Genomic DNA, 14,680 nt, shown 5'->3' on the forward strand with positions numbered 1-14,680 from the left:
ATAATTAGTACAATATCAATAGTGACTTTGGAAAAGCTTATATTTTATTTACATCACTCAGCTGACACTTTTCAAAGAGACCAGTCAGCCGTCGGCCAGAGAGACGTCAGCACAGTCGTTTGAATCAGCATTATTAAAAAGGGCCTTTATGAATGAAATGCTGGCTATCTGAGTATCAGCGTGACAATATAAAGTGGATATTTAATTTTCAGAAGAGATGGAGTGAATTGTATCTACGTGATAATCCCCCCCAACCCTAACTCCCCACACACACACTTTTTTTAAGCACCCCATGTTCAGAATACATCCGGAAAGGAAAGGGCTTTATTTTTATAAAAAGAAAATCAACCTTTTGAAACTTTTTTTTCACACAGTGAGAGGAGAGGAGAACAGAGAAGCCTCAAAACAGAGGATTTAATCAGAGCAGAGCACAATAGAGTATAGTAGAGTCCTCATGAAGTACTTATCAATGAGTCAAACGTTTGTGTAGAAACTTTGTAATAAATAATTTTTTCAACCTTTTGAAACTTTTTTCCAAAACTGTTTTTCAAACACAGTGAAAGGAGGACTTTTTTTCAAAAATATTTTTTCTACTTTTGAAAAATATTGTATCAAAACCTTTTTTCACACACACACACACACAACCTTTGCAATGTGGGGGGTCTGAGACAGCCCAACGGTTAAAAGAAAATGCTTCACTTTGTTTTTGTATGCGGTAAAGTTGTCGCAATACGACGGTGGGTCACAATGACTGATGGGTCAGAACGACCCGAAGATAACACAAGGTAAAGGAGATGAGTTTTTTTTTTTGTAATGAGAAGAAATAATATGGATCATGCCACCAAATACAGATTAAAATGAAAGTAACAAGCCTGGCTTGAAAATGTATGAAGTAGAAAGTACAGATTTTTTTTTGGAAAACATTTTTGGAGTGAAAGTAAATATGTACTTTAGTACAGTAACTAAGTATTTGTACTTCATTACTTCCCATCTCTGCCCCTGAGGTAACTGAATTAAAGAATGAAAACATCAACAAAACCCTTTCTCTCAACTGATAGATAGAGAGAGAGAGAGAGAGAGAGAGAGAGAGAGAGAGAGAGAGAGAGAGAGAGAGAGAGAGAGAGAGAGAGAGAGAGAGAGAGGTGAACATGTCTTTTAACAGTTGTGGTAGCAGCACTGTCTTCTCTATCGGGCCTCCCCAGAGCCACCATCTTTCCCCCTGAAAGGAACAGTTAGAGGAGAAATCACTTGACTGTTTCACACAAACACAGCAACACAACTTACCACTGCTACACTGTAGGCGGAGTCAGGTGGCAGAGCGGTTAGGGAAGCTGGCTTGTAATCAGATGGTTGCTGGTTCGATCCCCGGCTCTGCCAGATGACGTTGTGTCCTTGGGTAAGGCACTTCACCCTACTTGCCTCGGGGGAATGTCCCTGTACTTACTGTAAGTCGCTCTGGATAAGAGCGTCTGCTAAATGACTAAATGTAAATGTAGGCAAAGAGCCACACATTCACTTCTGGTAAACAGTACAGAGACCGCAATATCAGCTGGAGGCAGTTAAAGCTACTGGCCACTAGGTGTCGCTCCAACATTGAATTTAGGGACATGCTTGAACAGTCTTTCCCATGATCGCAGCTGATGTGGGAGGGTAAGAGAGAACGTACCAGTGCGATCTGAACAGGCAGCCAAACGGAAGTCAGCAGTTCAAAACTTATTTGAATTTAATAAGGAAGGTATTTGAATGCGGCTGAAAATGGATGAGTCATGTCTAAATGTGCACAACATTTCTATGTACCCGATTTAAATAATTCCAACTTTATACCAGTGGTTCCAGTGACATACATTTAAACTAAATGGGTTTAAAAAAATAAAATCAATTTGAAACAGCCTAGCTATTTTTCTAAATGTTCAGGTCAGGATAACAAAATAAAACATTATTTAATTTTCTTGTTACAGTGCTACTCACCCAAGGAAACCAACCTGCCATGAACTATGAAGAGAAACTCTACTAATCTCTATTTTAACTGATATTTTATATTATATATTTATCCTCCTCATTCTCTTTTACACTAGCGTGAGACGCAATCTTAAACTGTGAGAACCGTGCCACATGAATTCAAGTTCAAAGACCAGAACTAGTTCTGCTGATTGAAATCAGCTGTCTCAGTGCATTTGGGCTGTCTGCCCCCGACTGGTAACACGGTGGCCGTTCTGAGCCTGAAGGTTTTGCTCCTCTATGTGTGAGTGTCTGTGTGTGTCTGTGTACGTCTGTGTGTCTGTGTGTGTTTGTCTGTGTGAGTGTGTGTGTGTCTGTCTGTGTCTGAGTGTGTGTGTGTGTGTGTGTGCGTGTGTGCGTCTGTCTGTGTGTGGGTGCATCTGTCTGTGTGCGCGTCTGTCTGTGTGTGTGCGTCTGTCTGTGTGTGTGCGCGTCTGTCTGTGTGCGTGTGCGTCTGTCTGTGTGTGTGTGTGTGCGCGTCTGTCTGTGTGTGTGCGTCTGTCTGTGTGTGTGTGTGTGTGCGTCTGTCTGTCTGTGTGTGTGTGTGTGTGTGTGTGCGCGTCTGTCTGTGTGTGTGTCTGTGTGTGTGTGTGCATGTGTGTGTGGACTCACACGGCTGCCAGCAGGGCTCTCTGGTTGCGTGAGCGGCGCTCCTCGTTGACGGGGTAGCAGTAGAAGAGGCCCAGACCCACCAGCAGGAGGACGATGGGCACCGGGGAGAACAGCACCCTCAGAGACATGATCACCTCAGAGGGCTGTCTGCACGCCCCAGACTGGTACCCTGCGTAGCTGGGAGGAGATCACAGAGATGTACTCCACACACCTTACATTTCCCATAATGTGTGTGTATGTATAAGTGTATTATTATGTATTAGTGCCTGTGTATGTGTGTGTATGTATTAGTGCCTAGTGCCTGTGTATGTGTGTGTATGTATTAGTGCCTGTGTGTGTCTTACTGCAGCACCAAGGTGGAAATGCCCACAGCCAGTCCTCCTCCAAACTTGTTGAAGAACACGAAGCAGGAGAAGAAGAGGGGTTCCAGGCCGGTGCTGGTGGGGTTCTGCACCTTGAAGTCATCTACCACGTCAGGGAGCATGGACCTGCACACACACAGACAGACACCACATACACACACACAGACACCACACACACACAGACACTAATTATAACCCTAAAATCCCCTGGAATTAGCATTTAAAGTGACAGGCCCCAACAAAAGGACCCACAAGGTCAAGGTTTTCATATTTCTCTTTACTCGTGAGGACGTTCCCACAAGTGTGGTTAAACAAGGTTGCACACACACACACACACAGGTACTCACCAGGGCAGCAGGTAAAGCACAGCCAAGCTGCCCCCGGCAAACACAGCCATGATGAAGAACACAGGAAGGTTGTTATTCACACTGGCAAAGACTCCGATGGCGGGACCATAGATCTGGAACACACACACGGTAATAATGACAAATAATTATAATCCTACTTACTACTACTACTACTACTAATATTTTTTTTTTTATAAAATGTTTTAGAATATATACATTAAAAGAATATCTATATAATAAAAAGTGAGACGTGTAATAATAACTGACAGAGAGGCCGATGAAGAGGGTGGTCTTCTTGCCCAGTCTCAGCAGCACCGCCTGCCACAGAGGTACGCTCACTGTGGCCGACGCCTGCATGGCACACACACAACCAATCAGGATCAACCAATCAATCAATTAACCAGTCAACCAACCAATCAGGATCAACCAATCAATCAATTAACCAGTCAACTAACCAATCAAAATGTATCGATCAGTCACTGAACCAATTAAAAAATATATACACGGTATATCAAAACAAAATCTACCAATCAATATGAATAAAATTGCCAAGTCAACATTATTGTTTAGCAGGAGGAGGGTGTGTGTTGTGGCTAGCTGAGTGACAGGTGTGTGTGTGTGTTTCTGAGACCAGCAGGACGAGGATGATGTGCTGGAAGTACTGTCCTACTCCTGCTACATGGGTGCAGAACAGAGCAAAACTCCCCTGGGCCATCTAGGACACACAGAGAGGTCAGAGGTCATCAGGACACACAGGGAGGTCAGAGGTCATCAGGACACACAGGGAGGTCAGAGGTCATCAGGACACACAGAGGGAGGTCAGAGGTCATCAGGACACACAGAGAGAGGTCAGATGTCATCAGGACACACAGAGAGAGGTCAGAGGTCATCAGGACACACACGTAGGTAAACATGTATACAGGTACAAACACACACACGCACATACATACAGGTATACATGCATACAGGTGCACACACAAGTACACACACACATATAGGTCAGATTAGAACACCCCCCCCCCCCCAGGCCCCGCCCACCTGGAAAGCGATGGAGCTGAACAGGAAGCCAGCCACCAGCTGGACGTAGGGGGTGTGTCCCACCACCAGCCTCATCCCTGACAGGTAGGACATCCTGACCCTGCCCAGCGTGCTGAGGGGGGCTGGGGGAGGGGGCGGGCGGGGGCCGGGGGGCGGGGGGGAGCAGGGGGGAGAGGGGGGATGAGTACAGCTCAGTGGCAGATTGTTTGACTGCAGATCAAGAGGTCCCCAGGTTCAAATCCCCCTCTGTTGGTCGCTTTAGAGAAAAGCATCTGCTAAATAAACACGTTACTTATACAAGGTCAGATTACCAGATGTTACCGAAAGTTACCAGATGTTACTGGAGGTGGTAGCTTCCCTTACCCAGCTGCTCCTTGACCCCCAGGAAGAGGATAAGGACACACAGGAAGTAGAACCCTGCCAGGACCAGAGCAGCCAGGACATAGGCTCTCCTCTGGAGACAGGAGAGATGGTTACTCACAAGGAAACACAGGAGAGATGGTTACTCACCAGGAAACACAGGAGAGATGGTTACTCACAAGGAAACACAGGAGAGATGGTTACTCACAAGGAAACACAGCCATCACAGAGTTCCACTCCTTTACATCAGTGTTACATACCTGATTGAAATGAACAGGTTATTATCAAGCTCAGCAGAAGCCTGATAACGACCCCTTCATTTCAATCAGGTGTGTTGGAGCAGGGAAACATCTAGAACATGCAGGGAAGGGGGGCCCGAGGAGAATAATTGAGAAAGGCTGCTTTAGAGAAACCTCTCCACCACAGGAAGTCAAGCAATTCTGCTTCCTTTTTTCAGAGAAAGCTTCACTTCACAACCACCCACACTGTTGTTTAAGAAATGACCCCATGGGCCTTTAAACCCAGACCTGGTTTTCTTCAGGTCGTCATTGTAAAATGATAATTGATTCTCAACTGACCTATCTGGTCCTATCCTATAAATAAGGTACAGAGAGAGAAAGACAGAAAGAGAGAGAGAGACACATACAGTGTCACAAAGAGATAGATGGAGACAGGATAATGGATGTGTCCAGCGCTTGGTTGCATGCTCTCACCGTGTTCTGCAGAGTGTCAGTGAGAGTGTCGGAGGCGTTCTGGAGGAGAAGGGTGTCGCTGCTGTTGATCTGGCTGCAGGCCAGGACCTTCCTGGCATGGTACACTCCCACGATCTGACCCTGGATCAGGGCTACGGCCAGGGTAGCAAAAACCTCCATACCCATCCCTTTAGGGGAGGGAGGGAGGGAGGGAGGGAGGGAGGGAGGGAGGGAGGGAGGGAGGGAGGGAGGGAGGGAGGGAGGGAGGGAGGGAGGGAGGGAGGGAGGGAGGGAGGGAGGGAGGGAGGGAGGGAGCCATGACCCACACAGACCTCAGAGCCATGACCCACACAGACCTCAGAGTCTGCAGCAAAATTGTTGAAGTGTGCGTGTGAGGGTGTATGTGTGTGTATATGAGTGTGTGTGAGGGTGTAGGAGTGTGTGTGATGGTGTGTGTGTGTGTGTGATGGTGTGCATCTTACTGTAGCTCGTAGCAGAGTCTCTGTCCCTCTGGTCTCCTCCCAGGAACATGTTGAGAGAGGAGAAGGGAACGTGGGAGCACTGAGGAGAGGTACACACACACACACGCACACACCACACACACCACACACACACCACACACACACACCACACCACACACACCACACACCACACCACACACACACACACACCACACACACACCACACACACACACACCACACACACACAAACACACACACACCACACACACACACCACACACCACACACACACCACACACCACACACACACCACACACCACACACACACACACACACCTTAGTGAGGAACACCACACACACACATTAGTGAGGAACACCACATGAAAACATCCCATAGTCTCCATGGAGACTCACACTCATGAACAGGTCGAAGAGGCAGTTCCATGTGAAGAACCAGGAGAAGCTGAATCCTGGAGACGTGACTTCCTGGGGGGTGAACCACAGCATGACGTAGGACAGCACCCCCAGAGGCATGGAGAATATGATCCTGGGGGGAGACAGGTCACACAGACACACAGACAGGCAGACAGGTCAGACAGGCAGACACACAGACAGGTCAGACACACAGACAGACAGACACACAGACAGACAGGCAGACAGGTCAGACAGGCAGACACACAGACAGACACACAGACAGACAGGCAGACACACAGACAGACAGGCAGACAGACAAGTCAGAGAGACAGGTCAGAGAGAGAGGTCAGAGACAGGCAGACAGTTTGATAGACAGGCAGGTCAGAGAGACAGGTCAGAGAGACAGAAAGGTCATTCACCAAGGTATCAGTTTGCCAAAGCGTGTCCTTCCGCTCCTGCTGACGAGGTATCCCACCAGGGGGTCTGTGAGGGCGTCCCAGGCCCGTCCCAGGAAGAGGATGATGGAGGCATAGAACGCACCCATCTGGGGGGGCAGGGGGGGGGGCAGAACAAAGGTCAAATAAACTTGAATTATATTTAGATTTGTTTGATGCTGGGCATCACTGACCTGCACCTGGGGTATCACTGACCTGCACCACGTCCAGTAGGAAGATCTGCATGAAGAGACCTTTAGCGTTCAGTGTCATCTGGTAGGGAACGCCTCCCACCGCGTAGCACAGCTTCCTGGAGAGCGGGATGCCAGCTTGTCGCTTCTGCAACGCACAACCTCAAGACTTACGAAGATTGATTGGTCTGATTTAATCATATTTAACTTGATCCATTTTCAGATCTCCAGCCTAGATTGCTTTTATTCTGTAGGCATAGGCCAATCTATGTAGGCCTATTAGATAACATAGTGTGACATGTAATAATTGAAATTACACAAAAAAAGAGCGCAAATACATCAAACAGACACATCGAGATAATTATAGTAGCTACAATAATATTTGTCGACACACGACCACCATAAAAATAATCAATCGATGGTGCATAAGGAGGACGGGGGATGGTTGACTGACAGAATGCCAGCTACTTTATACTAGACTATGTCACCTCATCATAGCTTAAAATTCCTAGTAGCCTATAGCCATTTCATATTCATTTCCTTTCCCCACGGGCATTAGACTCGCTACGCTATCGGGTGAAGATCTGACTCCCAAAGTTGTTTCCTTTCCGTTTCCTTAAAAGACCACGAGCCACTGCATAAATCGTTTACACAGATAATCGCTAGTTAATTCACGAAATGCTTAAAAATAATTGAATGGAAATAGGCCTACTATGCCGTAGGATTATCACAGAATAGCAACAGGTTTAACAGACTACTTTATGAAATTGCGAACTAGGCACGGAATAGGTTAGTCGAAACCCAAGAATTAGGCTACATCCAAACAGCTGCGCATTCTCTCACTCCGCTTTTCTCACATTTGAGACAAATAACTTATTTAGGTATTTAGGACTAAATACGTAGACATTGTAGGCTTATACATTTTAAAATTAATATTTAGACCCCGTATAAAAGTAATGCATCTTGGGCATAGTCGATTTTACGGTGCTACTGTTGGGACGAAAACATTTACATTTTCAAATTCATGTAAAAAAACGATCAAATGATTGTTTGTTGTTTTACTCTGATTAATATAATTTAAAGATTAAAGATATTTTGAGCATGTTTTAGGTATGCAAAAAATAAATGTCACTACCCTTTGCACCCCCCGTTTTAAAACCTAGAATCGTCTATGATCTTGGGCCTTTGAGTCATTTTTATGGCAGGCGACTGAAACGGTCAAAGACTAATTAGTGTCCATTCAATCCATGCAAAATCAAAAACATCGCAACCCACTGTTTTAGCATCTTCATTCTCTGTTGAAATCGGATACTTCTCGTTGAGCGGACAGTCCTCCACTACATCATTTTCTGCCATCATCCCTGAAGCCTGTAGTTCAGATTCCGCAGAAAATGTAGACTATATCCTTGGCATGACGTTAATCGTTTGAACTTTAAACCACTAACCAGATATTGTCCAACTTCTGCAAATCTAAAACTTGTCTGACCACGCCCCACTAGATGCTTACATCATGTGAGGAACAAAACAAGGGTCTGAACACTACACACTTGAAAATGAGGAAATGTAAAAATCCGTTTAAGAGCATGGGGTAATAACCAGTGAAGAAAGAAAAGTTGGTAGAAAAGAAAAATACTACTGGACGTTCTTTTACATCAAACAAAAAGATTTTATTCGTTTTCCAGAGGTCCAAACAATCATCCCGTTGGTTCCGTTTAGGCCCCGTGCATAGAGAAGATCGGTACATATCAGCCTGTTGGTCGAATCCCAGTGTCAACAATCTACAACCCAAGTGAGCTATATGTTAAACCATTGGTTTGATAGTAAAGCAATCTAAATGTTAATGTTATACACATCAAAATCCCACTTTGTCTTTACAGGGGATTTATAATCCTGGCATCTGTAAAGTAAAGAAATGAAAGAAGAAAAAAAAGTCAGTTAAAAAAATAATTCAATCTTTTTTTGTATTTTCTTATTTTTGGGTCTGGGTTTGTGGTGTTGTAGGTGATGAGCACAAGGCTTCCATGGGGCTGGTTAGCAGGGAGAGAGCTGTGGGCTGGTGTGTCTGCAGTGTAGCATTAGCAACACCAGAAGGAGAGGTTATCTCGAACGTGGACCAGGGGGAGGCGGGACCAGGGGAGGGGGGGGGGGGGAAGAGACCAGAAGATGGACAAGAAGAGGGGAGAGCTGGGACAGGGAGGGACAAACATAGTGCAGGCTGGAGGACGTGTATTGAACATCTCTTTACAGAGCTTTCTAGCCTGTTTAGGCTCAGAATGCCCCTGGCTGGTTCCCGTGGCGATGACAGAACGCAGATACGGAAATGCTCCGCTCACAGAACTCGATCAGAACCTGTAGAATGTAGACATGGAACACGGAACCAGGAGGCCTTCTAAACCCGGAAACCATTCCCTTACTGTGAGGTTACACCCTCCAGCCTGGTCACCAAACCCTAGGAACACATCACCACATCATTCTCTATATCCCTCATCCTCTCATCCTGTCCACAGCCAGCTTCATCCCCGTCCAGGACTCCACCCAGACCACAGCAGAACGAGGGGGAGGAACAGGGTGGGGGATCATGTATAATGCACCACTATAGAAAACAAAATAAAGGAATTAGCAGTCCATTCATAACAAGTCCTTTGGGAGCGGGAGGCGTTGGTGGCGTGCTGTGCCTGGGCGCGGCCAGCAGGGGGGGCTCATCACTTTAGCCGCTGCACGATGACAGCGTTCAGCAGGTTGGCGTCTCTCAGGCTCTGGCTCTCGTCCACCAGCTCCTTGTTGGGGAACGTCGTCATGAGAACGAACTCGGTGGCGGCCATGTTGGGGCGGGCGGCGACCAGGAACTGGCGCACGTCGGACACGCTGGGAGAGAGACAGACACCAGAGCAGCTCCATCAGGTACGAGGAGGTCTGTTCTATCACTCTGCTCATAATACATTGGGCTGTTGGAGAAAGTCTTAAACTGAAGACTTTGCTCAGCAAAGCCCTCTCTCCAGTCCTGACCCCAGCCCTGTCTACTAACCCCAGCCCTCTCTACTAACCCTAGCCCGGACCCCAGCCCCCTCTCCACATCCCCTAACCCCAACCCAGTCCTCACCTCTGACCCCAGCCCTCTCCACATCCCCTGACCCCAACCCAGCCCCTCACCTCTGACCCCAGCCCCTCTCCACATCCCCTGACCCCAACCCAGCCCCTCACCTCTGACCCCAGCCCCCTCTCCACATCCCCTGACCCCAACCCAGCCCCTCACCTCTGACCCCAGCCCCCTCTCCACATCCCCTGACCCCAACCCAGCCCCTCACCTCTGACCCCAGCCCCCTCTCCACATCCCCTGACCCCAACCCCTCACCTCTGACCCCAGCCCCCTCTCCACATCCCCTGACCCCAACCCAGCCCCTCACCTCTGACCCCAGCCCCCTCTCCACATCCCCTGACCCCAACCCAGCCCCTGACCTCTGACCCCAGCCCCCTCTCCACATCCCCTGACCCCAGCCCCTTCTCCACATCCCCTGACCCCAGCCCCCTCTCCACATCCCCTGACCCCAACCCAGCCCCTGACCTCTGACCCCAACCCCCTCTCCCAGCTCACCTGTGGGTGTGGTTAAACTTCTGCACCAGCCGCCCCCCATCGGCCAGTCGGATCTGGATGCTGGTGACGGGCTGTGAGGGGTCAAGGGTCACGGAGGAGCTGGCCTGGGCTTCGCTGGCGGCCCGGTCGGCCTGGGGGCCCAGCGCCGACGGCAACGACACCAGGTCTGGGGTGGCGCTGGCGTCAGGTCAGGTGGGGGGAAAAAACACACAAAGAGGTAAGACTTCCAGTAGCTTGGATAGACAGAGCCTTTACTGCTATCTAGTGGTGGAAACATGGAACTACAGCCAAGACACACATTCCTAGCTAATGTTGATGGGAGATTAGATGCTGGATAATGAGTTTTCTGGAAATGAGATCCCAGTGTTTGGGAAGAGGCACTATGAGATTACACTGCATTACAGCTTTCCCTAAGTTAAATAGTATTTTAAATGAACATTTTGTCAGTATATATTCTGCTAAATACCTCTGTGGTTAGCTAGACCTAGCTATCTCTGTGGTTAGCAGTCCCTAACTAGCTCTGTGGTTAGCAGTCCCTAACTAGCTCTGTGGTTAGCAGTCCCTAACTAGCTCTGTGGTTAGCAGTGCCTAACTAGCTCTGTGGTTAGCAGTTCTAACTAGCTCTGTGGTTAGCAGTCCCTAACTAGCTCTGGGGTTAGCAGTCCCTAACTAGCTCTGGGGTTAGCAGTCCCTAACTAGCTCTGTGGTTAGCAGTCCCTAGCTAGCTCTGTGGTTAGCAGTCCCTAGCTAGCTCTGTGGTTAGCAGTCCCTAACTAGCTCTGTGGTTAGCAGTCCCTAGCTAGCTCTGTGGTTAGCAGTCCCTAGCTAGCTCTGTGGTTAGCAGTCCCTAACTAGCTCTGTGGTTAGCAGTCCCTAGCTAGCTCTGTGGTTAGCAGCACCTAGCTAGCTCTGTGGTTAGCAGTCCCTAACTAGCTCTGTGGTTAGCAGCACCTAGCTAGCTCTGTGGTTAGCAGTCCCTAGCTAGCTCTGTGGTTAGCAGTCCCTAACTAGCTCTGTGGTTAGCAGTCCCTAACTAGCTCTGTGGTTAGCAGTCCCTAACTAGCTCTGTGGTTAGCAGTCCCTAACTAGCTCTGTGGTTAGCAGTCCCTAACTAGCTCTGTGGTTAGCAGTCCCTAACTAGCTCTGTGGTTAGCAGTCCCTAGCTAGCTCTGTGGTTAGCAGCACCTAGCTACTAGACCGGCCAATACGCTCACCTGCCCAGCTTCTGTCCCTCCCCCCCGAAGGCCTTGAAGGCCACCTTGGGTTTGGAGAAGTCTTCATCCCTGTGGTCCTCCATGTCCAGGTTCACCTGCCCTCCCCTAGACCGCTGCCTCAGCTCCAGGGGAATCTCCCTGCAGCGCGCATACGCACACACACACACACACAGAGCAACTATTAGCAACACTTTGCAAACAGTAGGCATATTTGAATTTAACAATTCCAACCAGCCGGTTGTAATTCCAATCAGGCTGTACTTACCCCCTGCGGATGGATTCCAGGAAGATGGCGTTGCCTGGGTCACTGTAGTTCCGGAGCTCACCTTCGTCAAGGCTGAAACCAGTCTTCCATAATTTCAACACCACGTGTACCTGAAACACACACACACCTGGTACTGAAACACACACACACACCTGGTACTGAAACACACACAGACACCTGGTACTGAAACACACAGACACCTGGTACTGAAACACACACAGACACCTGGTACTGAAACACACACCTGGTACTGAAACACACACAGACACCTGGTACTGAAACACACGTGTTGTTTTGCTCCAACCTAGAGACTATAACAGAACAACACTGTAGTGTTGCTAGGCTACAGAGGAGATTATTATTCTGGTGAGTTGAATCTATGACAGCCAGTCTTGAAAGTGCCTAGTAGTTATACTACAGCCAATCAGAGATGAATGTGACCAGTAGGACTCTATGGCAGCCAATCAGATGTAAAGATCACCAGTAAGGATCTATAGAAGCCTATCAGGGACGAACATGATCAGTAAAAATCTGTAAGGCAGCCAATCAGAGATCAGAGTGACCAGCGAGGCTCTACGGCAGCCAACCAGAGATGAATGTGAGCAGTAAATCTGAGCCACTCACATCCTGTTGGTTGTTGGCGCCTCTCCTCTCCCCAGACACGTAGGCTGACTGCTCCTCTGGGGCGGCACCCAGACGGTAGCCTCCTCCCCCAAACGCCTGGAGGGGGGAGACAGAGGGGGGGAGAGAGGACAAGGGGAGAGGAGGTGAGGGGGAATGGAGACAAGGAGAGTTGAGGGAGATAAGGAGGGCAGAGGAAGGGGGAAAGACACAGAGAGAGAACGTAGGGGCAAAAAGAGGCAGAGAGAGAGAGAGCATTAAAGGAGCTAGAACAACAGGAAACTAAACGCCGCTGTGTTTTCAACCAGCAGTGGCACTGGATGGTGTGGAGGGAGAGTGTTACCCGGGCCCTGCTGGGTTCCCCCGGCCCCCGGCCAGCCTTCTCCACAGGCACAGCCCCGTGCTCCTTGGCCCCCTTGAACAGGTCCTCCACCACCTCATTGGAGCTCTTCTTCTTGGGCGGCCCCACGATCTGTTGGCCGCTGCGCTCCGAACCCCCGGCAAAGAATCTGGGGCGGGGGTGGGGGGGAAGGAGAGATGAGAGGGAGAGAGGAAGGAAAAATGGGGAATGGGAGGAGGGGGATATGAGAGAGAGAGAGAGAGCGAGAAGAAAGGTGAGTCAATCTGATGCAGCAACACTGCAGCCACACACCACGCAGAACCTGTCGAGGCAGCATAACATTGCACAAAGGGCCCACACTGAACAGAGAGCTGAGAAAGGTTGTGCACATTCTAGAACCACAAGGTGTGTGTGTGTGCGCTCACCTTTGCCCCTCCTCTTCATCACTGTCATCCTCCTCCTCGTGCATCAGATCTCTGAACGATGTCACCCTGGGCTGACTACTGTCCGAGACAAACATTCAATCAATCGTTAATCATCAACCCTTGACAGGTCACAAAACACATCCTCTAAACATTTGAACCCAATGACTTCAAATGTGTTTCAAGTTGTGTGTCTCCCGGTGTCTACCTGGGCGCCGCAGGCCGAGGAGCGGACGAACCGCCGGTCTCCGGCGGAGGAAGCGTCACGATGTCATCTTCTGCTCCGTCTTCAAAGAAACTTGCGAGGGCAAGCTGTGACGACAGAGACACGGAGTCGACTGAACGTTAGTTACTTAAAATATTCAGAATTAGCTAGCTAGCTCGAGTATTGGCGTATTCATGATTACATTACGCTAGCTAACAAAGAGATATCAAGCTAGACTAGCTACCCTGAGAACAGGTTGAGTTATTGAAACGGTGGGGCTAGCTCAGAGTTAGCTAGCTTCTAACGTTACGTTCAGCTAGTGATGCTAGCGGTTAAAATTAAACATTCAACTGAATGACAACTCACGAGCTAGATGAACAAATAATATCCAGCGGACTTTATTCTAGCATTTATCTAGCTGGTTCTGCCTAGATGTTTCAAAATACAACAGAAAATTAGACCGTAATGTGGCCAAGCTAGCTATAGCCATTGTCAAAGAGTGACTTGCACAAATCACCGGCATCGTCGCTAGCTAGCTCGCTCGCCTGCTACTACCAGCTAGCTAGTTAGCCAGCATTAACTAGACTGGCAGCAGTCTTTTGTTGTACAAACTTCCATTCTTTTATTGGATTCTGTGTAACTCGGCGGGGGATGAGATTATCCCGTACCTGCAGATCCCAACCGGCAGACTCTAAGAAAAACCGGGCCCTTTCTTCGTCAACATCAGTAACTGCAACGAACTCCCTCACCGACTCGTCCTGGTCCGCCATTTTCAAATGCCCATTGAATGAAAGGTCCGACTGAACCTACGGAAACAACCTACGACGTTCCTACCAACGCCACGGTATCCTTTCACTTTTAACAGGACGTAAAAAAGGCACAAAAGACTGTCTACACTTAATAACGACAAGAAGATAGACTTAAATATAATTCCGGGGTTGCTAAAATATCAATTGGTTTTGTAAACGTTTTATAATTTGTACTATTACATTTGATTCTTTCGATTAGTCTGTACGCAGTAACACGGTCCACCACTAAGTGACGACAAATGCTTAATTGTGAATTCCCAGAAATGAGCTTGAGTAGCCTACTTAAAGCTGAATTGGACACCG

General features: G+C 48.4%; 2 protein-coding genes across 2 annotated transcripts; both read right to left on the reverse strand.

Annotated features, from left to right (window-relative positions):
• Positions 1–719: 719 nt before the first annotated feature.
• On the reverse strand, positions 720–8,340 carry LOC136945787 (sodium-dependent lysophosphatidylcholine symporter 1). The gene is made up of 14 exons (XM_067239830.1): positions 8,185–8,340; positions 6,935–7,057; positions 6,704–6,828; positions 6,285–6,417; positions 5,892–5,970; positions 5,431–5,597; positions 4,721–4,811; positions 4,358–4,479; positions 3,951–4,034; positions 3,587–3,670; positions 3,320–3,432; positions 2,955–3,098; positions 2,611–2,787; positions 720–1,219 (listed from the first exon to the last, which is right to left on the reverse strand). The coding sequence occupies exons 1-14, from the start codon at positions 8,266–8,268 to the stop codon at positions 1,186–1,188; spliced, it is 1,560 nt and encodes a 519-aa protein (XP_067095931.1). The 5' UTR covers positions 8,269–8,340; the 3' UTR covers positions 720–1,185.
• A 500-nt stretch (positions 8,341–8,840) lies between these two features.
• On the reverse strand, positions 8,841–14,344 carry nsfl1c (NSFL1 (p97) cofactor (p47)). The gene is made up of 9 exons (XM_067239826.1): positions 14,237–14,344; positions 13,572–13,675; positions 13,367–13,444; positions 12,945–13,110; positions 12,605–12,700; positions 11,981–12,090; positions 11,716–11,853; positions 10,502–10,678; positions 8,841–9,774 (listed from the first exon to the last, which is right to left on the reverse strand). Exons 1-9 carry the CDS (start codon positions 14,336–14,338, stop codon positions 9,612–9,614), a joined length of 1,134 nt encoding a protein of 377 aa, XP_067095927.1. The 5' UTR covers positions 14,339–14,344; the 3' UTR covers positions 8,841–9,611.
• Positions 14,345–14,680: the final 336 nt, after the last annotated feature.

The sequence above is a fragment of the Osmerus mordax genome, chromosome 7 (genome assembly GCF_038355195.1).
Source record: "Osmerus mordax isolate fOsmMor3 chromosome 7, fOsmMor3.pri, whole genome shotgun sequence".
Lineage (NCBI taxonomy): Eukaryota > Metazoa > Chordata > Actinopteri > Osmeriformes > Osmeridae > Osmerus > Osmerus mordax.